This window comes from Rhinolophus ferrumequinum, chromosome X (genome assembly GCF_004115265.2).
Source record: "Rhinolophus ferrumequinum isolate MPI-CBG mRhiFer1 chromosome X, mRhiFer1_v1.p, whole genome shotgun sequence".
Taxonomy (NCBI): domain Eukaryota; kingdom Metazoa; phylum Chordata; class Mammalia; order Chiroptera; family Rhinolophidae; genus Rhinolophus; species Rhinolophus ferrumequinum.
The window spans coordinates 4099776-4126101 of record NC_046284.1 but is presented as its reverse complement, the minus strand read 5'-3'; the positions used below and the strand labels follow the sequence as shown (position 1 = coordinate 4126101).

Here is a 26326-nt window from a genome sequence, read left to right as displayed (position 1 = left end):
CTTTGTCTTCAAGTTGACTAATTTTTCCTTCCACTTCATTTCATCCCCTGTTGAACCTCTGAGTGTAATTTTTAGTATGGTTATTGCAGTCTTCAGCTTTGTGACTTCTATTTGGTACTTTCTTATATTTTCCATCTGTTTGTTGAACTTCTCACTGTGTCATCCATTCTTTTCCCCTATTTGATGAGCAACTTTATGACCAATACTTTGAACTCTTTATTAAGTAAATTACATGTCTTCATTTTTCTTAAGGTTTTTCTCTGAGATTTTTATCTTGTTCTTTCATTTTGAACACATTCCTCTGTTTTTTGTTTGCTTGACTCCCTGTGTTCCTTTCTATACAGTGGATAAAGCAACCACCTCTTCCAGTTTTGAAAGAGTGGCCTTGTGTAGGAGATGAGCCTTGTCATTCAACCCTGCCTCAACTCTTGGTTGTCTCTCAAATCTTTGTGCTTGTCCAAGCAGCCTACTATAAATTTTATAGGTCTCAGTAGTTGAGTATGTGCCAAGACCCATCTATGTGTCCCAAAGGGAAGGATCTCAGTCAGCACCTAGATTCAAGATGATTGGAAGCCAGACCACGGGCATCAGCTTTTCAAAGTATGCAGATATATACAGTTCTTGTGGGACCACAAGCATCAGCCCTGCTGGCCATCAGAACCAGGTGATGTGGAGGTGTCCCTTGAGCATCAGTCACAGAAACTGGTGTTCTAGATGAGTTTATACTTCTTTTCTGGGTGATATCAGCAAGTTGGAGAAAGGCAGAAAATCAGGATGGTGTCCACAGCCTACATTCCTTGCAGGAAGCTCCATAGGCCAATAAATGGATGCCAAATCTGAAGTGTTCCCCTCATGCTGAAGCTCCAGGGCAAGCAAACAGGCCTCCTTCACAGAAGAACCAGGAATGTGCCTTAGTCTGCTGTCTATGCAGTGCCCTGGGAGTAGTATCCTGTCGAGAACTGCCTTTCCAATTGCCACTGTCCTGTGGGACCCAGAAATGCAAGCCCCAAAGCCCACAATCACCAGAGCCTGATGATTAAGGACTGTCCTCTGGGCATCAGCGACAAAAACCAGGCAGCAGGCATAGCAACTAGGGCAACAGACAGGTGTAAAGCTCCCCTTCAGTGGACACTGGCTCTCTGGAGTGTGGAAGAGGGTGAGAACAAGGATAGTGCCCACCCTCCAAGGTCTCTGGAAAGGATTGCAACCAATCCCGAGATGTGTATTTAATTAGAGGCCTGCCCCATTCAAGTCAAGATGATTAGCTAGTAGGCCTTCTTTATGGAAAAACTGAGGTCCTGGGTCTATTACCTCTTGTTGTGCCCTGGGGTGGTAGCTGTTTAAGAGCTCTTTCTCTATTGATTACAGACTAGTGGGACCTGCCAGCATAAGACCCACTGGTCACCAAACTAGGCAATGTAGAGGTGTACCCTGGCAGCAGTGACAAAAAATGAAGGCACCAGACAGGAGTATAAGCTCCTCTCTGAGTAACACCAACTATTATAGCCCCATTGGGCCAGGAACACAAGCTCCTCTAGTCCCCAGAGCCAGGGAATCAAGAGGCATGCCCTAGGCTGTAGCCACAAAAATCGGGGCACCAGACACATGTAAAAGCTCTCTTCCGGGAGATACTGGTGCTTTGGAGCACAGCAAAGGGAAAGCACGAAGATGGCACCCACAATTCTCCATCCCCAGAAAGTGTTCCAACAGACTCCTAGACGTGTATGTTAAATTAGATGCCTGCTGCTTTTTTTTTTATTCTTTTTTTTTTTAATTTATTTTTAATTTATTGAGGTGACAATTGTTAGTATAATTACATAGATTTCAGGTGTGCAATTCTGTATCACATCATCCATAAGTCACACTGTGTGTTCACCACCCAGAGTCAGCTCCCCTTCCATCACCATACATTTGATCCCCCTCACCCTCATCCCCCCCCCAACCCCCTTACGCTCTGGTAACCACCAAATTACGTTCCCCAGATTAATTTTCAAACCCCGTGGCCATCCTGTGGTCACCGACTGCCCTCCAATCCCCTCACCCTCCCCCCCACCCCCCACCCCTCCCGCCCATCTAGCAACCCTCAGTTTTTCCTCATTGTCTCCCAAACTGTTTCCGATTAGTTCATTCACTTATTCTTTGCTTTAATATAAGCAGGTGAGCCTCCTTCATTTTAAGTCTGGGCATAATCAGCTGCCTCTGAGCTGGGCCCTCAGGTGGGTAAGTCCAAGAATGCAGGCTCTTTAAGAGCAGTTTCTCCGATTGCTAGAGCCTTGTGGGTCTTGGGATGCAAGCCCCTTTGGTTTGCAAATTTAGATGTTTTGAGGGCTTGTCTCTCAATGTATATCTTAAAAGTTGGGATGCCTGATATTGGATTTGATTCCTTCTGCACTCCTCAGGGAGAAGCTCCAAGTTCAGAATTCCCTCCCAATTATGGAACATTGTGCCAGTGTGGGGTTTATGGTGAGACTGTGTCCCAGTCTCTCCTAACCCTTTCAAGGCAGCCTTCTTCTCATTTGTCAAACATGTAATCGTTACTCAGCCAGTGTTGTTTGTTTGTTTGTTTTAGAGAAAATTATTCCATATGTGGCTGTAGACTCAGTGTGTCTGTGGGAGGAGGTGCATTCAGGATCTTCTTACATTTGCCATCTTGAACCGGAAGTCCGTACTGGCAGATCTTTAGAGACAGAAAGTAAATTAGTGTCGCCAGGGTCTGTGAGCAGGAGGGAATGGGGAATGATTGCTAATGGGTATAGGTTTCTTTTGGCAGTAATGAAAATGGCGGTAAAATTAGTTTGCTCTACCAAAGGTAAATATGTCAAAATAGGAGAATTTTATGGTAGGTGAATAAATAAACCTGTTTATTTAAATAATTTAAATTTATTTATTTAAAATTATTTAAATAAACCTGTTATTTATTTATAATAAACCTGTTTATCAATAAACCTGTTAAAATACCCTAATTAAGTTAAACCATGCTATAACATGAATATTATATTATCTTAGCAGTTTATAATAGTGGGAAAATATTGATTTAGGTAGAAATAATCCCAGGTATGAATTCTGGTTTCACCACTTACTATTAATAACTGGATGAACTCAGACAAGCCATTTACCTTATCTAAGTGTCGGTTTGCATATCTTCACAGTAGGAGTAAGGCTACCTAACTCAGAGGTGGTTTTTTAGTATCCAGTTCTTCCATCTCTCCTTCCTACCATTTTCTCATGAATTGTTATAATAATGGCCATTTATTAAGCACTGTGCCAGCACTATTGGGGGCTACTTTACCTCCAAAATCTCACTGAATCTTCATCACAGTCTTTTGAGTTCTATATTTTTTACTCATTTTACATGTGAAGAAATTGGAGCCAAATGACTTGTTCAAGGTCATTCTGTTGGAAAGTGGCAGAGATGGGCATGAAAATCAGATCTTTTACCTATATATCATTCCACATCAACAAAAGGCATCATTAAACATAATTGGTGAGCTATGAAGTAAAACGAGGTAATACTTTTAAAAGAAAACATGACTGTTCTCTTAGACAGTCATCAAATTTCAAATCTCAGGTTGTCAGTGGGAAAAGGAGCTACCAGTCTTATGCCAATTTCTCCACTGAAATATCTCTTGTGCCAACAAAGAAGTAGGCACAAGAGAGCTATGAGTAGAGAATAACTTTGAACTGTCTTATTTTTATCTTAACAGTTCACGTACAGTTGTCATTATATTCCAAATGTGATTAATAAGAATATGGTAAATTACTAAGCATCAGGAAAAATATGATGCTCTATAAAGATGTTTGGTGGTTTCCTAAATCCCTTCTTGTCTTAAAAGTGCAGAGGTATGTATGAAAAAGATGTGCTTTTACACATCTAGTCTTGTTTTCCTTCTCTCTCCACTTCTGTTTACCTTTCCCTAAAAGCATTGCATAGCCAAGAAGGATTGTCCTCTTTTTTTTTTTTTTTTTACTTTAAGGATATTAGACAGTTCCTTTTTTTATGGTAAGATAAAAAGTGAAGGCAGCCCAGACTTGCAATGCAGCTACCACGTGGCAGGCAGAGTGAAGGGCTTAACATATGTCATTTAATGTAATTCTCACAAAAGCTCTCTAGGGTAGCAAATATCTCCACTCTCCAGATGAGGCAAATGGAGCTCAGAGAGCCCTAATGACTGAGTTCAAGGTTCAGTGGTGGAGGCAGAATTCCAAGCCAGGTCTGGCTGGCTCCAAAGCCCTGCTGAATTGACATTCCTCAGCCAAACAAGGAGAACTGGTCTGTGACTTTTGCATTTTGCCCTGGTTTCATAATCACTGGGGGACTTACTTAGATAAATCAGACCCTTTAAGGTATCCCCAAGTCAGAGACAGACAGAGAGAGAGTGGGGGGTGGTGTTTGAGCCCAACTTTCCCATGGTGGAACTGGCATTTGTAATACATTTTTATTTAATTAATTGTAAAACTTGGAGAATAGGAAGTGGTGTTCTGGTTTGGAAAACTTCCATTCTATGTGGCAGCGCTTTTGCTTCAGACTCATAAAACTGAATGCCCTGTGTCGGGATAATAGGTGAGTGTGTAACCCAGGGGAGGTGGGAAGAAACACAATGTCTCGTGCAAATTCTGTACTTAATGTGTTCTCAAAGCAAACCTCTGCTGCATTTGCAGTTAGGATGTTATTCAGGAGGATGCCAAAAACTTCTGAAGTTTTTCTTTTTAATTTTCCTTTTTATTATGTGCCCTTATAGCCATACGGAATAATACATGTAACGTATGTTATATAGCATAATAATAAAATGAACACTTCTGAGCCCTAATTAAGGAACACTAATGCCATTTCTTTCTTTCTTGTTTGTTTTTTGTTTTTTTTGTTTTGTTTTGTTTTTGTTTTTGTTGTTCATTGCTATAACCCCAGGACAGAGAATGGTGCTTGGTATGTAGTAGGTGTTTAATAAATATGTTTAAATGAATGCATAAATCAACTTGATTCCTCATTCCTTATGTCATTCATTACCCCCAGCCTCCCCTCAGAGGTAACAACTATCCTATATTTGGGTTTATTATTCCCTTACATTTTTATGTTTTTTCCACACATATATTCACATATATATTGTTTCCTGTTGCTCCTTTTGAACATTATGTAATGGAATCATGTAGTAGGTACGCTATTATGAGTTCTGTCTTTCATGCAACATCAGCTTGTGAGATTCCTATACGTGTAGCTGTATTCTGTTCCTTGTCATTACTGAATGGTATTTTATTGAATGAACATGCCATGATTTACTTATCCCCTCTCCTGTCAGTGGATGTTTATAATTTCTGCTTTTACAGACAAGGCTGATCTGCCCATTCCCGCACATGCCTCCTGGTACAAATGTGCATGAGTTTCTCTAGGATATAAACCTGAGAGAGGGACTGAGTTTGGAATTCTCATTTCCACTGCCCACAGTTCAGTCCATAAGTCAGAACTGCAGTGTGCCCTTTGTCCACACTGGGCCAGGGTTAGTGGGAGTGCTGTCTACAATATTTTGCCAGAGAGAGGAGGGGGAAGTAGGTGGAAACTGGCCTGGTGAGGTCAGGAGATATCGCAGGCCTCTAGTCAAGGTAGTTAGGAAAAGTTCAGATTCTAAAATTGTCTTCCTTATTTCTCCTCCTTTATAGTTATTTTGGTTTAACATGTATTTTATTAAACTGATATCTAATAAAAAATGTTGATTTTCTTCTGTCTTTCAGCATTGATTATAAATTTGATTATATTCTTTTAAATAATTTGAACTGTATTTTATGTTTTATTAACAGTATGGAAGAAAATTTCTATTTTTTAAAGGCTCTTTCCAAAAAGACCTCTTATTTACTTTATGTGGGTTTCCATTTTGTTTATCTAATATTTATTTTGCAATCATATCCTAATAATTGTTGTCAACTGCCATCATCTCACTTACCCATATATACGTTTATGCTTTTTAAAAAAATACTGTCTTTGAGATGCTTTTTCATGTAGCAGTCTGCACTCTGCTTTATTATATCATCTACTATGTTATTTTACAGTTCCTGTCTTTCTTCTCTAGTAGAGAGTATGTTGCTTGGTGGCAAGGATAATATCTTGATCAACATGATATCCTCACCCCCCCCCCATAAAAATACTGTATTCCCAGCACCTAGGCCTATACTTGGTCATAGGGCTCACTAGGTTCTAGGAGTTGAGTAGAATCAATCTAATGTCAGCCTCCAATGTTGTAACATGATTAGTCATTGGTTACGAGTCCACCCTTTGGAGTCAGACTTAACTAAGATGGAATCTGGCATTTCCACTTACTGGATGAGTGATCTGGAGCAAATTTACTTTATTTTCCTGAGCATAAGTTTTCTCTCCTACAATATCGGGATGATACAGAGCTACCTGGCAGGGTTGTTTGGGAAGATGAAATGAGAGTATGTATATGAAATGGCCTGGCATATAGAGTGCCTCAATGCGTGTCCCTCTGATTTTATTTGAATTGTGTGTATTAGTTACAGAAGTAGGAAAAAAAGTGGGAAGAGGATGAAGACACTTGAACAACAACAACAACAAAAAAACACTTCTGTTTCTTCTCCTTGTTTCATGAATGAGGATGGGGGCCCAATTTTTACCCAAAGAAATAATGTTTTTAGGCAAAGGAATGACAGTCTTTCTTAACATTTGGCCCATTTGTATATGGGAAGTGAAGCTCTTTTCCTGTGGAATGTGTGGCCTTGCTAGTCCTGGTTCGGTGGACAAACTCGTGCTGGCTTTCCAATTATGATCAGAAATGGAAGGCTTGTGGCGAGAACAGACAGGACACCATAGCCAGCTGCTGGGTTTGCATGTCAGCAGAGCTTTTTGAGTGCTTTCAGTTGTACTTGGGAGTTGAATAAAGGCTAATATTTGTATCTTAGAGATAAAGTGCTTGTCAAGTGTAGCCAGAGAAAGCTTTTTTTGCTCTTGCCCTGCCAGGACTGCTCATTGGTGGGTTGAAGGGAGGATGGCCTTTCATGCCTTTTTTCTTTATTTTCTTTTTCTTTTTCTTTCTTTTTTTTTTTTTTTTTGATTCTGATGACTATGCTGAGCATTATTACCAAAGAGTCATGAGTAAAAAGTGAAGATAGATGAGTAGTGAGAAGACAATAGGGTAATGGAAACAGTGTGTGCTTTGGAGTCAGATAATCCTGCTGTGGTGTCAACTAGTCCTGGCCTTCTCCTCTCTGAGTTGGACTTTCCTTATGATACAAAAAGAAAAAATGTCTCACAGAGATGTTTTGAGGTGTAGAAATCACCACAAACAGCAAACAAGCTACTGTTAGGGCTTATTTTCCTTCCTTCCTTAATAAGGAAGAAGTATTCATAAAAACTAGTGACTGCATTCCTGTGGTTGAGAATATGGGCAAGTGTCATCTACTTGAGACACAATAACCCCACAGGTCACTTACATTTTGTTTAATGCTTAGATATAGGACAGAGGAGAGGGGGAAAATTATCTTTGTGTAGTGAGAACCATGTTTCATTGTTTAAACTTGAATTCATTGCGGTGGGAGACTGAGAATTACCCATTACGTTAAGGTTTTAGTATTAGCCTCTCCTTCAGAACCACTCAGAAGGACTCAGATACCGATCTTCTTGGAGAAAGGCAGTTTTCGACCAGGTAACTTCTGAAGCTCCATCCTAGTCCAAGGAACCTATGAGTATTTGAATGGCCAGGTGTTGAGATGATAGCCTAAGAGGCTTCCGGCATCACTGTCCATCATTTCTCAACAAGAGCTTCAGGCATAGGGAATCTGCTGCTTTGTGTTGCAGAATGGGGCTGGGTACATGTCCATGTGATTTAGAGAGACTCCTAAGTAAATGGAAAGAATGGGGGGAAAAGATCAAAGAAGCCTGGTGTGATACTACTGATCACTATCCCTCGCTTGTGTATTCCTTTCAAGGGCTTTTTATCTTTTGTCTAATTTATGTCATCACTGACAACAGTAGCTCAGTAGTATGGGTGATGTTCTTCTTTACAGATGAGAATGAGGCTCAGAAAACTAGAGCAAATCCCATCAGACTGCTTGATGTTTAGTCTGTTTTCATTATGGTTCTCTCCCTTTGGACAAGGTAAGGTCATAGGTCTGGATTCATACCATTTACTTGTTCCGAAATTGTTGCCTGACCAGCACCCTAAGTTAGATACTTTAACCTCAGATTTCTGCCGTCATCCTTCCCTCGTGTCAACATAACCCATGAGATTGACTGATTCCAGAGAACTGCTCTAATTCCTTAGCAGGATCCATAAAGGTTCTAAGTCCACATGACAGGAAACCCTACAAACATTATCCCTAGGAGAATTCCCAGGAAAATTCAGCTTCTCACTGACTGTATTAAGCAATGAACAATAATAGTTAACGCATGTAGTTTACTCCTCAAGACCTCAGAGTTCTACCCTCCAATTTCTGCCAACCACTGATGTGTGTCGCATTGTTTCTCTTGTGTCTTTCCAGTTTGGAGACTGCCAGGGACCATGTTCTGCCCATTGACTATTACTTTCCACCCCAGAAGACATGCCTGATATGTGGAGACGAAGCTTCTGGCTGTCACTATGGAGCTCTCACTTGTGGAAGCTGCAAAGTCTTCTTTAAAAGAGCTGCTGAAGGTAACGTTTCTTGCACACTCACTTCTATTTCCCTTTCTCCTTTATCTTCTAGAGACAGGCACCAATTTTCCAGGGCATAGGATTGTATCATCTCAGGGACAAGGTCACAGGCAGGGCCATCTCAAAGAACGTAAGATCCTAAAGAAGCACGTTTTCATAGTGCTGGTCCCCTGGCTTCAGCAGTCTTGGTAGTATAGGCAATATAGGTAGTGAAGGTGGTCCCAGCTGGTGCTTGGAGCTTGGTGGGTCCTAGGAACGAAAGGAAAATTAATTATTTGAAAAGATTTAATTTCTTCCCAGCTTGTTTAATTTCCTCCCTCCACTCTGCTGCCTAGTGAGAGAAAAATTTGTTCTTATTAGAGAGGTTAGAAGTGGAGAAACCCCAACTGAGTCTCCAGCCTGTTCTTTAGTGAATAGGAGACTGTTCCTTAGCGAAGGCTTCCTGGCTTTGGCCCCAGAAAGGAAGGGTTCTGGCCGTTCAGCAGACCATCAGTCTCTGCACCTGCTTCCTTCTGCTGCTGCCTCCTGGAGGCCTCTTTGCATCAGTAACTCCCAGGTAGATAAGAACCCAGTGTGATGAAACAATTTTATTCTCCCCTCCAGAGACCTGCCCTCGAGGCCTGCCCATCGGTACGGAGCCCCAAGCTAAACTGCCTGTAATATTGGGCTATTTGACCTCAAGCCCTGGCTCCTTAGTCTTATTTTGCTTAGCACAGTTCACGTCAGCTTAGCCCCAGAGGTGCTCAGTCTACATCCTAGAGGAGGAGCTCCCATGTCCAGGACTCCTATACATGCTAGTGCCTCCTTCCTTCCCGGTCCCTTTGGGCCTAAGCCATTCGTCCACTTCACTCCCCATCCTGCAATAATGGCTTCCTTCCCGAAGGAACATTGATGAACCGCCGATAGAGATGCTGTGCAGTGGGAGCAGACCCAGTTGCTAAACACAGTATCGACTCCTTCCCCCACTTTCCACAAAAGACGTACTTCCTTCCAAGACCTTTGTCTTCCCTCTCACTGGCCTAAAACTGTTGAGTTCCAAGTCAGAACCGAAACAGAAAGTCTTTCCTTACGTAAGGGCTACAAACCCTGAGGAAAGTCTTGAAAGTGGCAGGTACGTAAAGCCACGCCTTTCACCAGGAAAGTGATGACACCCACTAGAGGACAGCAGAAGCACCAGAGAGTTCTTGGCATCCAGAGAAAAGTTAGAAAGTGGGTGTCCTGTGACTGGTATCCCCACTGCTAACCAATTGGAATGATGCTTGTCTTTTCATCATTTTGGCCAGGTGGCCGGAATACCTGTAAAATGGAAAGCTGTGATTTTGTTTTTTTCCAGTCCCCAAAGCAACAAGGAGACAGGTAGCATTTAGTATTACTGAGAACATGCTGCATGGTTGACCCTTAGCCCTGAGTGGCGCACTGCTACTGCTTAGGCTGGGCTGGTATGAGGTCTAGGGCCCCAGTGCCTAGGCCCAGGCAGTTTGGAAAGAAACACAGAGAGCTGTGCCTTCCTTTCTTGAGGGTACTTTATAGGAGGATGGCTGTCATAAAAGGAAGTGAGGACCAGCTCCAAAGACTTCAGATCACCCTGCTTTCCCAGGGTGAACCTGCTTCTTCCCCACACCCCGTCATCCAGAAGGCCCTGTCTATAGAGCAAAGAATGAAACAGGCACCTATCTACAGCTAGTGTGTCAGTAAGCCAGGCACCACAGTAATAGCAGTCATATCAGATGGCAAAAGAGTCCAAATAAGCAAGCGAATAAGCAAATTCAATACACAGATTAGATTGCATGTGATGCTGCTTCTGGGTTTTACAAATCTGGGTCACGATATTGTTGTTTCTGGAAAACCTGGGACATAATCAACCATATTGTGAAAGGGAAGATTTTGCTGTCATAACATATTCCACATGGAATCTTTCTGCAGAAGTTAGGGCTGAAGGAGGGAGACAGGCAGAAGTGCAGTTGGCAGGGCTGCCTGGGAGGAACTCTGCTATGACGTGGATCTTGGGCTATTTGAGAACAGGGAAGAGAGGAGGGAGGGAAGGGTAATCACTCAACTTACAGAGCACTTGGAAATCCAGCAGGTCTCATAATGCTCCTGACCCTAGAATCCCTTAAGCTAGGGAAACTTGGTTGTATTTTCTTTGAGAAAATGAGCCTCTGTGAGCTCATGGGACCAAATGCTCTTGAATGCTTCAAATATGAAAAATCACCAATGGATTCCTTGCAAAGCTATGAAGCCCCTTGGTTCCTTTGGAATATGCACCCCAGGTTTCAGTTCTGACCCCTCTCAGGGACAGGATAAGATGGTTAAAAAAACCCCACACAAAATAAAGAAAAAAATTATTGGTGTTTTCATTCTCTTCCCACATGTAAAGCTCGGTGGCTGGAGTGTACTGCCATCATTATCTCTATATGAAGGCAGGGGGCTGTCTTATTACCCTCCCAAAACATTTATTGATTTGTTTTTTTCTCCATTTTTACAATGTACCTTTATCACCCAAATGGCCTTTCTGAAGGTGATTCTGAATCTGCCTTGTTGAAACTTAGAATTCCACCTGTCTTGGAGAGAGTAGGAACACAACTCTTTCTCATTTGTTTGTCGTTGTCAGTTAACTCAGACTGAGTATTCAGAGTGTTAATTACCACTTTATTCATGGTTTCAAAAATCTCTGGACTGGGCACAGGTACAAAACTTAAAAGCCTGGCACGTCAACCAGAAATCCATTTCTAGCTTTGGTAGTTCATAAAGCATGAGGCTTTAATGCTGTCATTGGTAGAAGGCTCAGCACAGAGTCAATTGTAATATAGCCAGGTTTTCCTGTTGAAGAGAAAGAAGAGGAGAGAACACCACATTTTTTCATTGTCAGTAATGTTGGGAGTTTGGGGTGAGGGTGAGGCCAGTCAGGGAAGGATCTGAATATTTTGAGATAAAAAAATAATGGTATTATGCCATGGGGGTAAAAGTACTAAAATGTGGTTGATGGAAACTTAGTGAAGGAGTGAAAGTGTGTGTGTGTGTGTGTGTGTGTGTGTGTGTGTGTGTGTGTGTGTGTGTGTGTGTGCATGCATGCATTCGCATGCACGCTGTTCGGGGGATGGTTTGTGGGTTAGAGAAACAGGCATGAGGAGAATCAGCTAGCTGGTGGGGTGGGTAAGATGAACACAGAGGTGAGATGGTAAGGCGTATTGGATGCTACCTAAAAGGCCAGGAAGCTCAAGGAAATTTATGCCCATACACAGAGATATGAATATGCTCAGAGGGGTTTTGGTTTTGTGACCTTGGATATGAAATTCCCCCCTTTGGACCACTGTTTTCCTTGTCTGTAAAGGAGTTAAACTAGATATTTTTTAAATGTTCTAAAAGCTGAAACTTTTCATGATCATTCTACAAATCATAAACATAATCACTATTATTTCAGCAAACACATGTGCGTTTATGCCTGCATGTACTTTGGGTTTTAAACGCCTTCCTAGGAGATGGCAAATCCTAGCTCCCATTCCCTTAAATATCAATCTCCAGATGGGGATAGTCAGCTGAGAGAGAGCACTGTGGATGGACTGGGTGAAAACTCCGCACTCTGAGAGTCCCTTTTCCCCCAGCATTGTGACCATGGCTGGATAACTTCCTTTCTTTTCCATTTTCTCATCTGGAAAAATCAGGATGTGAATCCCCATCTCTACCTCATCATGTTTCAAAGAGAGTTAATTAATTCATCATGTGCATTATGTGCGTAAGAATTTACTATTTTTCAGACATTTTCTAGTAAAACATTGGAGATTGTACATCCATTTGTTTTGTACACATGGCGCACTGTTTGGTACACATCATAAAATTGAAACTGTAGTTTACATTCTGAACTCAAAGAATTACACCATCCTCACTGATGTTTACAATATGTCCTAATTTAGTATCCTTGGCAAATTTTATATAAGTATGGCTTTGATTCTCTCTCTTGCCCCACGTTTTTGTGAGGGAAGAAATGTAAGTGAACCCTCATTGAACTCTTTCTGTCCTTTAAATCCACTCTTTCCCACCTCAACTCATGTGGAATTGAATGTTACTTCTTGTTTGGAGTCTTGCAGAGAAGTTTTGGTACATATCAGTGTCCTCTTCACTCCATGACTTTTGGGGTTACATTTCTCAGAGGCCATTTAACTCTTCTGGGAGGGTCTACATGCAGCTTCAACAGAGCCTTGATCAGGTGTCTTTGGCCAAGGAGTTGACTGATCTTGATTGCACGAGTCTAAGAGATCTTTTCACAAAGTTCCTCTTATCTTTTCTCTGTCTCTGGTTTTATTAAATGTCATACATAGCCATACTTTAGATCGGGGGTTGGCAAACTTTTTCTGGAAAGGGCCAGGTAGTAAATACTTTAGGCTTTGTGGGCCGTGTGGTCTCTGACTCCACTACTCAACTGCCTTTTTGGCACAAAAGTAGCCCTAGACAATATGTAAACTAATAGGAGTAGCCATATTCCAATAAAACTTTATGGGCACTGAAATTTTAATTTCATTTAATTTTCACATGCCATTAAATACTATTTTTCTCTAGATTTTTTTCAACCATTTGAGATCTAAAAATCACACTCAGCTCTTGAGCCACACAAAAACAAGTGTCACACTGGATTTGGCTTTGTGGACTGTAGTTTGTTGACTCCTGCTTTAGATGGTTGCTCCTGTGCTTGCAAATCGTTACAGTGAATTTCACTCCTTCTCCTCTCCTGGTATTTAGTAACTTCCTAAATTATCTCATTTTAAACATGTGTCTGAGTTGACCAGTCAAAATTTGCGTGTCTTGCTTTCCCAAAATGCCTGGCCTGGTGGCCTCTATGTCCTATGCTATTTTTTTTTTTTTTTTTACTACACAGGAGAAAAAGAAACACACCTATTAATACTAGAAGAGGATACCTTTTTTCTGATGATCTAGTAGAACGCTCCCCCTTGCAATACCCAGAGGAGAAGTTGGAAATATTGCACACATTTTCTAAGCTTTTGTACTGTAAGTGTGTGGATAATTATGAAATATATACAAATGAGTTTTGCTGGAAGCTACATATACTCCAGATGTTAAAGAAGAAGGGCTTTGGGGACTCTGATACTAAGTGTGATAGAAAAACTCTGTCTCGTAGAAATAGGGCCAGGTGGCAAGCTGAGTTATGGATCTGGCATGTATTTCCCCATGATTCCTTGTCTCTACACATTTGCTGGCTTAATTCGGATCCTCCCCATGACGAGACCAGGCCACAGACCTGCCGAGTCATGCATTCAGCTCTGTAACTCATGGCAGTTGATGCCCACCCAAGTCTCTTGTTAGTGCCCAATAAGGGAACCATGCCAAGAATTTGCCATTGCTGCTCTATAGTGCTGCCTGCTTATTTATAGCATGAGCATTTTATGAAGCAATGACTAACAAGAAGTTACTATGTCACCTGCAAGATCTGAGTCCATTGCCTCCTTTCGCCTGGCTTTCCTGTTCCCCAGTCTGTTCTATTTTTTAAAGCCCGTCCATATATGACATCCAGAAGCTTTTTCAATCTCTTGGTAATTGTGAAACTCTGGGGGATAGATGTTTGCAGTTGGCTGCTATTGCAAGGGTAACCGTTAAACCCAATTTTTCTTCAGAGGTAGGAGGTATTTCTAACTTCTCTGGGCTCTAGTCCCTTGGCAAGAAACACCCTGTCCCTCAAAATGACTGAACTCTGTGAGATACCATCATTTCAAAAAGTACTAATTTCAGTTATAATAGCCGTGTGTGCATGCCCTGGAACCTATTATTCAGGTGTTCACACTCTTCTTCACAGCTGGGCAACTGCTCTCAGCATTGCAAGGAAGGCAGGTGAGCTTTGTACCCTCACAGAAGAAGAAACTTCCTCTATGCAGAAGAACAAATAGATTTGGAGGTGAACGACTCTTTAGAGAGGAAACAAGTCTTAGACTTCTCAGTCCCTATGCTTCCAGTCTTGGCTGTGACCCCTGAAGTGCCCCAGTGGAATCATCTCAGCCCCTGGCTAAACCAGTGCCTGTACTCCACTGTGTACCTTGTAGGAACAGGCCTGGTAGTAACCTACTCATGCGTTCAGGCAGTGGACACTTACTGGGTGCTTAGTCCGCATGGGGTGTTAGGCTCACACACGCGAGATGCACAGCCTGCCTCAAGGAGCTTATGATCATGACCCTGGACGTCTTGAAATCTCTTCAGTGGGTGAAGGACCACCATATCCACTCTCCATTTGAACTTCCCAACCACCTGGGACAGAAAGTGAGATCATCCTGGTCGTTTACCTTGTAAGCAAATGGAGGTTTTGCCAGTTAATCAACTGGTAGTAACTGGAACAGCTGGAATTTGATCCCAGGTCTTCTGTGTTCAAATGTAGCAGTCACTCTGTTACAACACAGTTGCCCCTCAAATAAATAAACATACTAATTCAAAGTCGAAAGAAAGTTCTATGCCTAGGCAAACAAAGATGACAGTGAAGAGTAACAACAGAATCAGAAATTAGAGAAGGAACTTAAGAAAGACATAAGTGCTGTGGGGAGAAACCAAGGAGCCACTGAGTAGAACTAACGTCACAGGGAGCTTGTCTTCCTGAGAAAGCCCCAAATGCGGCTGGTTCGTCAGCAACTCTTCTTCTCGAAGTAGAATCACGGACAGGTAAGCCATAGTCCTTAAACCAATCCCTAATCTTCAGACAGAAAGTTCTGACTCCGATGAAGCCAGGCTTGGTGGCTCTTAAATTTGCTCTCATCACACAATCACCAAAGAGAAAGCATTGTTTAACATCTGTGCTCACGAGAATTTTGCTCCTCATAAGGGATGCGCTCAGAGACAGAGTGTAAGAATACAAATGATAGATCCAATGTTTTCCATGGGGCCAGAAGAAAGAGAAATCCATTTCCCTCCTCTTCAATGTCAGAAACGAGAAAATATTTTCTTCCAGGACAGATCTAAAGAGTTACAAAGGCAAAGTCTCATTCTCCTCCATCAGTGTTTTAACATTTTGATCTTCCTGTCTTTCATAGTATAGACAGACCTTGATTTCATTGTGGTATTTGGATGTGGGCTCTGGAGACTGTGGGCCGCTCACAATTCCATAAATTAGATAAGCACATTTCTATAGCCACATGGTCATAAGTTCTTCTACTTTCTGGAGAGTTGATTCAGTCATTTGTTTAGTGATAATACTTAAACGATTTGCAGTGCTGGGAATCATAGGATCTTTCATTGCTAACCTGTTAAAATATGAAGGAAGGGAACTTAGAAATCTAAAAATCTGTCCAAAGCCATTTTGTGGATGAGGAAACTGAGGCCCACAGAGAGATAGTGGCTTTCTCGGGTTCGTGGAAAGTAAATGGCAGAAATGAGGGCCTTCCAGCCATTTCTTGTTTCTTGTCTGATAGGTTCTACTGCCTTACAGCCAATCAGCAGAGCCACAGAGATTGTTACCTTGGAACCACCAAGGATGATGTGAAACAGGATAATGAACTTTTAGCACAGTCCTTGGCTCCCAGATGGTGCTCAGTCCCTGTTACTCCCCTATGCCTCTACCACTGTGTGAGAGCATCTTCTGGATCTGTGTGTCTTTCCCCAGTAGGGGAATGAGTAATAATGGTTATCTGTGATGCAAGGGCTCTGTGGGGTACTTTTTTGATGTGAAAATTCTTGCAAGGTTTTGTTTGTATGTACGTATATGGATTTTTTTTTTAGGAAGAGTTTTCATAGCTTCCATGTGATTCTCATAGGTTCTGTAACCCACAGCAGATTGCAGACCACCAGTCTAATCTTTGATAAGGAATTTATAGACTCATAAGAGAGTATACTGACTACAGGGATATCCAAAATGGCTATTTGATGACTGGCACTTTCCCGCCATGGCATCCATTTATTCAACTAAGAGTCAGTGCTTATTTACTGTGTACATCAGACCTACACCAGGCACTAGGATAAGAGATGAACAAAAACTATTTCTTGGGAACTCAACATGTATTAATTGCTTTATAGATGTTTTCTCATTCAGTCCTCACATCACCACTATGATGTAAGTATTATTACCCCCCAATTTGCAAATGAGGGAGCTGAGGCACAGAAGCATTAAAATGGCTTTCCCAAAGTCATACAACTAGTTGGTGAAGTGAGTATGACACAATGTCCCCAACATAACAGTGAGATAAGTACTGTGCTGGAAGTAAGTCTGTAATCTGTTGAGCAGACAAACTAAGAAAATAAGTTGTTTTACCTAGAAAGTTTGATAGGGCTTCACAGAGGAGTTAAGGCTTGACCTAGGCCTTGAGAGATAATAGTTTAGCCGATACAAAAGTGTAGGAAGGGAACTGCAGAAAGGGGACACAACTGACTGAAAGCAAGACTGCGGTGAAAGCACTGTGGAGTCCAGAGGTGGTTAAGGGAGCCGCATGAGGTGCAGCAGGTCCCCTGACTGCTCTCAATCAGCCTTTTGTGCCTGCACCCCTCCCCCATGCTTTCTGGAAGCAGGCTGGTATCTAGGTAGTAGAATAAGAGGCATTGCAAGAGCACCAACTGGGATTCCAGTTCTACTGTTGATTTACCATGTGCCTTAGGCATGTCTCGTTCCTTCTTTGCACCTCACAGAGGCCATCTGAATAATAAAGTGGTTGGACTAAATGATCTTGAATGTTTTAGGAATAAATTAGTAGCTATCTAAATCCTTAACAATAAATCTCTAAAATTTTATAGATCTCCAGATGTGCCCATTGTCCAGTGGTTCATTTTATGTGTATCAGCCTTGGGAAACAGGCACACCTGACTTCAATCCTTAGCTCCAGGGCCTAATAGACACGTGACCTTGAGCAAGTCACTTAACTTTTCTGTGCCTCTGTGAGGATATAATAGCTCACATGGCTGTTGTAAGAACTAAATGATGTGTAACGCAGCTCCTGGTGACCAATAACATTTGATTCTTTCTCCCGGAGTGAAGCCTTAGTCATTGGCACACACACACTTGTGGTATCCCCTGAGTAGGCAGAAAGGAAAGATGAGAGATGATATTGTGGTAGTCCCCTGGTTAAAGAAGGCCTTGGTTTGGTGTACTGTTCCCAGACAACCACTTCTCTTCAATGTTACTTAATTAGTGATCAGAGTGCCAGTATCATTTGCATAAGAATATAGGGAAGGAAGGTCTCTTCCTCCTCTTTGCCTCCAAGGGTGTTGCAACAGCCCAGACAGCCCAGGAAGCTCGGGTTCATTGCCTCTCCTGAATTCTAGGCGTTTGAATGTAAGGTGTCAGAGCTCTCTGTGTATCTTCATCCCCATCAAGATTTGTCTGAGCTCCCTGGTAAATCCAGGTCTACAGCCACAGGTGAGGAGAAGAGCTAACAAAGGTCATAAATTATCCTCCACATTCTTCAGCCATTGGTTTCCCTTGTCCATCCAGAGGCGTGTCTTAAAGTATGTTGAGGCCAGATTCAATAGAAACCTGAGCTAGCACCTGTGTAAATAAATTTTTGTGCTTCTTTTCCTGAAGCCGGATGGTTATTTTTAAAAACCAAGCCAGATTATCTTTTATCTAGAGTGCTGTCTCCCACATTTTTAGTGGACCCTTTGGAGGAATGTGATTTGGTTGTTAGTGTTATTGTTTTGATTTGTTTGTGTGTGTGTGTGTGTGTGTGTGTGTACATGTACGTGTGTGGTGGGGACAGACATTTCTTTCAAAAACATGTCTTGGTATGGCCTATGACTGTACTGTATTTAAAACGAAACCCTGGCAATACACCAAAATTCATTCTGCTTCCCATAGATTGGCTTTACATCCCTCCACCCCCACCCTCCCCTCAATTTTGAACCTTTTAAAACCAGCCAAGCCAAACCAGCATGTAATATACTGCTTATCTCTAACTGCTACCCGAATCACCTTCAGATCTTATCCAAAACTCTATGTGGGGAGGGGTGTCAGCACCCTGCCAAGGTTCCCCAGGGCCCGTCAGTAGGTAGCTATGCAGTCCTTGAGATGCTTTAGCTCTTCTCAGCTTTAGAATACAGACAGTGTTGGTCCTTCATTTGTGTTGCTTATGACCAAAGGCCTCCAACTTCCCACTCTTCTGCCTCCTGACCTGGATAGCCTCCATGACTCCCCAAAGATTCCTCTGTCACCCGGGTCACTTGGAAAATATTTTCTTTGTCTCTTTTGCAACTTGATGAGGACTAGCCAGCAAGTTTAGGTCCCATGGAAGCAGAGACAGATGTAAGAAACCAAAGAAAGGAGCGTGGAAACGTGGAATGATTTTTCACCAATCTGCGGAGCCCTGCGAAGATTATAAAGTGCTCTCCACCCAGGAGCCCTATTGATAGTGGTAAAAGACTTGATTTGAGTCCAACGTTTGTTAACTGTGTGACCTCGGGAAAATGACATCTCCTTCCTGAGCCTTAGTTTTCTCACCTATAAAGTAGGGATAATGATAACCACAACCCAGAAAAGTTGCAAGGATTACATGAGATAAGGCAACTAGAAGTTTCCTTGCATAGTGTCCAACTTTTGAAAACACTGTTTGCAGTACCTCCTAGAGCACGAATGAAAAATCAGCGCCACATCAAATTACAGCATGTTTCCAGGGGTGCCATGATTTCACTGTAGAAGAAACACTAGTGTGAATTAAATAATCTCCCTGTTGCTGTTTACATGGATAATTTGATAGTAATTATTTACAGACAGGTGGCGTATTTCAGACATAATTCAGAATATACCAGTTTTTCAGCTATGCAGATGTGCTCATTCCCAGCGACAAAGAGTTGTCTATAGGAGTTGTCTAAAAGCAGTTGTCCAGAGGGATGATGAGCAACACGGAGCTCCCTAGGCCCCATCTCCTAGTTAGAGGGAACTCCAGATGACAAGTGTTTGTATTCTCATAGTCTAGTGCAGGGAAGAAGTGCTGGAGGGGAGTAGCTTTCACCCATTCATTTTTTTCAAGTATGTACTGTGTCAGGCCTTGTGTGGACCCAGAGTTGACTGTGAGTTGACCCTGTCCTCAGAGGGCTTCCTGTCTGGTGGGTAGACTGGAAGTTCAGCTGCAGCTTTAAAACTGCACTGAGTATCTAAGTGCAGTGGAGGCAGTGTGAAGGGACAGGGGAGAGAGAAACCTACAGGCACAGCTCCTCTTCCCCATGGCCCAATGGCAACCCTGATCAAATCCAGCACAGGTTGAGGTGCTTGTCACCATCATCGGCTCTGGAAGTCTTAGTAACAGCATCAACAACAAACAATACTGATGATGGCAATCATAGCAGCTAATATTTACTGAACATTTTCTATGTTAGGCACTAAATGCTTACTTAATCGTCACAACAACCCTAGGAGGTAGTACATAGGTATTCCTACTACCCTTAGTTTACAAATGAGGAAACTGAGGCACCAAAGACTAAGAGAACAGGAAGGGAACTAATTCATCTCAGTTGAACAAACAGTCAACATCTGTTATATAAAAGGCTTTGTGCTGGGCCGGCCTGGTGGCTCAGGCGGTTAGAGCTCCATGCTCCTAACTCCGAAGGCTGCCGGTTCGATTCCCCCATGGGCCAGTGGGCTCTCAACCACAAGGTTGCCAGTCCAACTCCTCGAGTCCCACAACAGATGGTGGGCTCTGCCCCCTGCAACTAAGATTGAACACAGCACCTTGAGCTGAGCTGCCTCCCAGATGGCTCAGTTGGTTGGAGTGCAGGCTCTCAACCACAAGGTTGCCAGTTCGATTCCTTGACTCCCACAAGGGATGGTGGGCAGCGCCCCCTGCAACTAAATTTGAACCCGGCACCTTGAGCTGAGCTGCCCCTGAGCTCCCGGGTGGCTCAGTTGTTTGGAATGCGTCCTCTCAACCACAAGGTTGCTGGTTCGACTCCCGCAAGGGATGGTGGGCTATGCCCCCTGCAACTAGAAAACCGCAACTGGACCTGGAGCTGAGCTGCGCCCTCCACAACTAAGATTGAAAGGACAACAACTTGACTTGGAAAAAAAGGCCTGGAAGTACACACTGTTCCCCAATAAAGTCCTGTTCCCCTTCCCCAATAAAATCTTAAAAAAAAAAACAAAACAAAACAAAAAAAAAGCCTTTGTGCTAAGTGCCAGGGAGAGAGAGATGAGTAAAACATAGTCTCACTCCAGCAGAAGCCCCAGATAAGCATATAGTGAGACAAGTATATTCCTGGCCTTCTGCTCGATTCTGGAAACTCAGTGATGAATGAGACACAGTCCTGCTCTCAAAGATCTCAAAGCCAAGTGGGGGATATCTATGTGGAAATAAAGATTAAATAGTGCTGTGATAAGGATCATAAGAAAGATAAGTGCAAAATGGGACAGAGATTATGCAGCAACTGATTGGTTTAAATCAAAGCCCAAAAGAAACAATTCTGTTAAGAATTATGGAGAAACATTGATTTAAACCAAAGCCCCCTATAGTGGTTAGACATTTATGTAACTTACAAAGTGATCCCCCTGACTAGTCTAGTACAAACCTGTCACTATACATAGTCATGATAATATCATTGACTATATTCCCTATGCTGTACTTTACATCCCCGTAGCCACTGTGGTGTACACCTGAAACTGTATAAAATAATATTGAAAGTCAACTTCAATTGAAAAAAATTTAAAATAAATATTTAGTTTTGTTAAAAAAAAAGAACAATATAAACATAAAAAAGAATATCAAAGCCCCGCCCCACCCACTCAAATTGTTATCTAATTTTATTCCAGCTTGGTTCATTGTTTTCCATTTAGCATTCTACCCCTACTATGGATTATCAGGATTTTTTCCCACCCAAGGATAACAAAATGCTGCGGGAAGCCACGCAGCAATATAGTTGCACTGTTTCGTTATCCCATCACATGCCCACACATTGTTGACCTTCTCACCTTTACTCAGGCTACTCCCTTGGCCTGGAGGACTTTTTCTCCACATCTCCATATCCTTAACTCCTACCTTCCTTCAAGGACTTGCTCAAATATCTTCTCCTCCTTGAAGCTTCCACCCCATTGAAAGGCACCCCACCTCCTCCTGTACTCCAACAGCTCTTGGGGGTGCCACTCTTGTGGTTCTGGCCACTTCTTGCTTTATCTTTGAGTAATGTCCTTACCCATCTTTTTTCCTCTGCTAGACAGAGCTCCTTGGTAGAAGGTTCACTTTGCTAAAGCTATAATTTTATTTTAAATGCGTTGGAAAGCTCTTCTGGGTTATATTATGCTGGTGGGCTTCACCCTTTAATCTTAAACCTGTGAAATTACATCAGCTATCCAGAGACTTATACTTTTTACTAATGGCTTTTTAAAAAGCCCACCAGCTTAACACAACCACTGACTAAACTGTGTCTTTTCTTTTAGGTCTTGCCCTCATGCATGCATAATTTGAAGAGTTGTAGTGTTTTCTTTCCTCATACCTCTACTGTTGGATATTTAGATTGTTTATATGTACTTAAGTTACATTTATATACATTCCTTTTTTTTTCTTTTTAAAATTTCCTTAGGACTCATTTCCACCAGTGGAAATACTTGGTCAAAAGCATTTGACATCCATGTCTCTAGGAACACTAATGAGTGACCTGACCCCTCTTTGGAGCAAAATGTGATTGGTATATTACCTCAAGGAGACCCTCACTCTTCTAGGAAATAGAACTATAGAGATTGCTGACTCACCTCGGGGAATATGTACAGAGAATGAGAATATGTACAACTAAGCCTTCCTCCAATTAGCTTCAGAGCTATGGTAGATCGGGCCTTAGGAAAGTCATTTGACCTCTAAGCCTCAGTTTCCTCATCTAATAATGGAGATAATATAGTGGTTTAAAAGGCCAAAGGAATTGATGATTATGAAAAGACCGTATAAATTGCACAACTATTATATGAATAATAGTTTCTAGGAGATCTTCTTGCCATCATTCAGGACAGTCATGGCTATTATTAAATAAATATTTGCCTCTGACCACACTGGAACCCTGTGCAAATAGTTGCCTGTAGGGAAAACAACTTTACTTGCAAATTACTCCACGATTTACCTGGTTTCTGTGTACAGCGTATTGATACGTAAGGCACATCTATGTCCCTCAATCTGCAGTCACACCAGAGTAATTACCTTTTTGAAACACCTCCCTCTTAGGGCTCCTCAGAGTTAATTTTATCCTCCCTCCAAATGAATATTTGCAAAGACAACCACCAAATTCATTCACAGCATGTCTGACCGCTTTTCATGATGTAAGGGCAGGCAGATATATCATTTCATTTACAGAGATAATTACTGTCTCCGAGCAAGTGAGCGGTAGCCAGAAAGTGGCCAAGGGAGGCCACGAGGAGTGCCTTCTCATCACAGCTCAGATTTGGGTCTCAGTTGCAAGGTTACTAACAGCCTGTGCAGAGGAGTGTTTCTGGAGAAGGCAATACTTGCTCCCAGAGCAAGCCCTTGTTTCATTGTCCAGTGTTTTTAATCCAGCAGATATGACTTTGGTCTGGCATTTGGTAATGGGGCAGTTTCCTAAACTGCTGTATGCAAATTGAGGAAGACAGGTAATTTTTTTATTATTAAAGTTTATTGGGGTGACAATTGTTAGTAAAGTTATATAGGTTTCAGGTGTACAATTCTGTATTACATCATCTATATATCACACTGTGTGTTCACCACCCAGAGTCAGTTCTCCTTACATCACCATATATTATTAAGATGAATTTACATGTTGCAAGTTATAAATATATGTGTGTTTTTTTTTTAATTTCGTCACCCACAAAACTTTGTTTTCCCCAATAGAACCATCTCCCTGCCTTTCACAAGTCTGCTTTGAGCTCCTGGATTCCTGCCTACCTAACCCGTGAACCTTGCAAAATTGCTTCCAAGGTCCTTTTCTTTGTTTTCTCTCGAGGCCCAAGCTGCCAGGGTCAGTAGTGTTTGTGGTGGGCTAACAATGAGTTGACAGCAAGCTGAGCTTTGTCCTCTGGCCTCCCTTGACCCGTCCTACCCATCATCCAAGAGGCCCCAAGCCAGCATTCTACAGAGCAGCAGCACCAAACTCACTAAGGGGAACCAGGATTTTAAATAGCCATTATGGAGGGAAGGACTGAGACTTCGGGTTTGTAAAACCACAGTGCTCTCTTTGTTGATTCTTTTCACTCTAGAAAGATACTACTCTTCTTCAGGAAACTATCAAAACCTTATGACCTTTTGGGTTTGGAGCTGATTTCTTAAGAAGAAGCACTTTACAGAGAGATTTCTTGGCCAACAAAATATTAAAATATTCATTAATTCATTCATACATTCAACTAATGTATACTGAGAATTTTCTATGTACCAGACACTGGAATTACAAAAAAAAAGAGTAAGCTTTATCTTTGTCTCCTTCACAATCTAATGAGAAAAATAGCCATTCTTTCATTTTATAATAATCTTTTACATTTCACACACTGCTGGATATATTCACATGGTAATGACACAAAGGAATGATTGAAAAGTAGAGAGGGGATAAGGGAAGAAGGACTGAGTATGGAGCTGGCCACTCTCAAGGCTTCATTTTGAAATACTGGGATTGCAATTTCAAAGGACCATTTTGAAATCTCACCCTATGGCACTGCAGATAACAGAATCTTGCTGTCACTAGACGCAAGAAAATGGGTGACAGAATGAAATGAATGAGATGAGAAATTGAGAAGGGTTAGAGATTAGTTTCTTCTAGAAAAGAGTCTACTTTATGCCTGCATTACTACAGAGCAAAACCACCACAAGAAAAAAGAAAGCTAGCGTGTGACCCCAGGCAAGTTCCTGAAGCTTCTGGACTTCTGCTTCTGCAACTGCAAAGTCATTAAATGGTATTTGTCCTTTCAGCTTCCCGGATGTGTTTGACAGTATGGACGGGAAGGGATTTGCTAATATTAACATATCTTACAAATATATGAGATTGCTCTTAGGACCTTATAAAGGCAGACCTGCCTTCATTAATGACGTGGAGTGTCTTTAAAGACCTCTGCATGTTTTATATTACATCATGTGTGGTACAATTTACAGGGCAATCCTGATTTCCTTTTCTGACTCTTCTCCTGGAGACTAAGAATTATTGACACCAAAAGGCATGCTAGGATTTTTTTTTTTTGGAGATACCACAATAGTCACCCCTTTTAAATGTGTGAGTCCATGGTTTTTTAGTATGTTCAAGAAGTTATGCAAATATCACCACTATGTAATTCAGAGCGTTTTTATTATCTTGAGAAGATACCCAATTTCTTATGCCGAATTTCCCCTCCTTTCAGACCCTGGCAACCACTAATATACTTTCTGTATCTATGAAATTGTCAATTTTGGACATTTTGTATGAATGGAATAATACAATATATGGCCTTTTGTGTCTGCATCACTTAGCATAATATTTTCAAGGTTCATGCATGTGTTAGTATGTATCAGTACTTCCTTCATTTTTCTGGCTGAATAATGATTGCTGGGTTATATGGTAACAATACACTGAACTTGTTGAGGAACCGACAAAGGGTTTTTTATAGAGACTGCACCATTTTACATTCCCATCAGCAGCATATGAGGGCTCAAATTTCTCCACATCTTTGCCAAAACATTTTTATTCCCATCCTAGTGGGTATGAAATGGTATTTCACTGTGGTTTTGATTATATATCACTAATAGCTAATGATGTTGTCTGTTCATATGGTTGTTGGGAATTTGTATATCATCTATAGATAAATGACTATTCATATGATTTGCCCATGTTTTAATTGGATAATTTCTTTTTTATTATTGACTTTTATATGTTCTTTGTGACTTCTGAATACAAGTTTCTGATGAGATATATGATTTGAAAATATTTTCTCCCATTCTTTAAGTTGTCCTTTTATTTTTGATGGTGTCCATTAAACAAAAGTATTCAATTTTGATGAAGTCTAATTTATCTATTTTTTTCCTTCTTATTGTTTCTGTCTTACTATCATAGCTAAAAATCCATTGCCCAATCCAATATTTATACCTATGCTTTCTCCAAAGAATTTTGTAGTTTTAACTGTTACATTTGGATCTGTGATCCATTCTGAGTTGATTTTTGTATATGATATGAGATGTGAGTCCAGATTTATTATTTTGCAAGTCAATCTACTGCTGTCCCAGCACAATTTATTGAAAATAATATTTTTTTCTCCAAAGACTTGTGTTAGTATCCTTGCTGAAAACTATTAATTATAAATATAAGAGCTTATATCTGGACACTCAGATGTAAGGTTTATTTTCTATTCCACTGAACTTTATGTCTATCCTTGTACAACTATCACACTATCTTGATTACTGTAACTTTGAACTAAAGTTTGAAGTCGGGAAGGGTGAGTCCTCCAAATTTGTCCTTCATTTTCAAGATTATTTTGGCTATTCTAGAATACTTGCATTTCCATATGAAATGTTGAACCAATTTGTCAATTTCAGGAACAGTGACCGGCTGGGTTTTTGACAGAGATTACATTGACTCTGTAGATCAATGTGGGAGTATTTAATTGTTCTTTAATTTCTTTCAATTACGTAGTTTTGTTATGTAGTTTTCAATGTACAAGTCTTGCAGTTCTTTTGTTAAATTTATTCTTAAGTATTTTTATTTTTTGATGCTTTTGTAAATGGAATTGTTTTCTTAATTTCATTTTGGATTATTCATTGCTAGTCTATAAATAAAATTAATATTTGTATGTTGATCTACTATACTGCATCTTTGTT

At 41.3% G+C, this 26326-nt stretch overlaps 1 protein-coding gene across 1 annotated transcript in view; it reads left to right on the top strand.

The window, feature by feature from the left end:
• The window catches only part of AR (androgen receptor), a 172004-nt gene that overhangs the window by 92342 nt on the left and 53336 nt on the right, over positions 1 to 26326 (top strand). The window contains exon 2 of the mRNA XM_033113987.1: positions 8485 to 8636. Coding sequence (XP_032969878.1) covers positions 8485 to 8636 — 152 coding nt within the window. The remainder of the gene's footprint in view (positions 1 to 8484; positions 8637 to 26326) is intronic.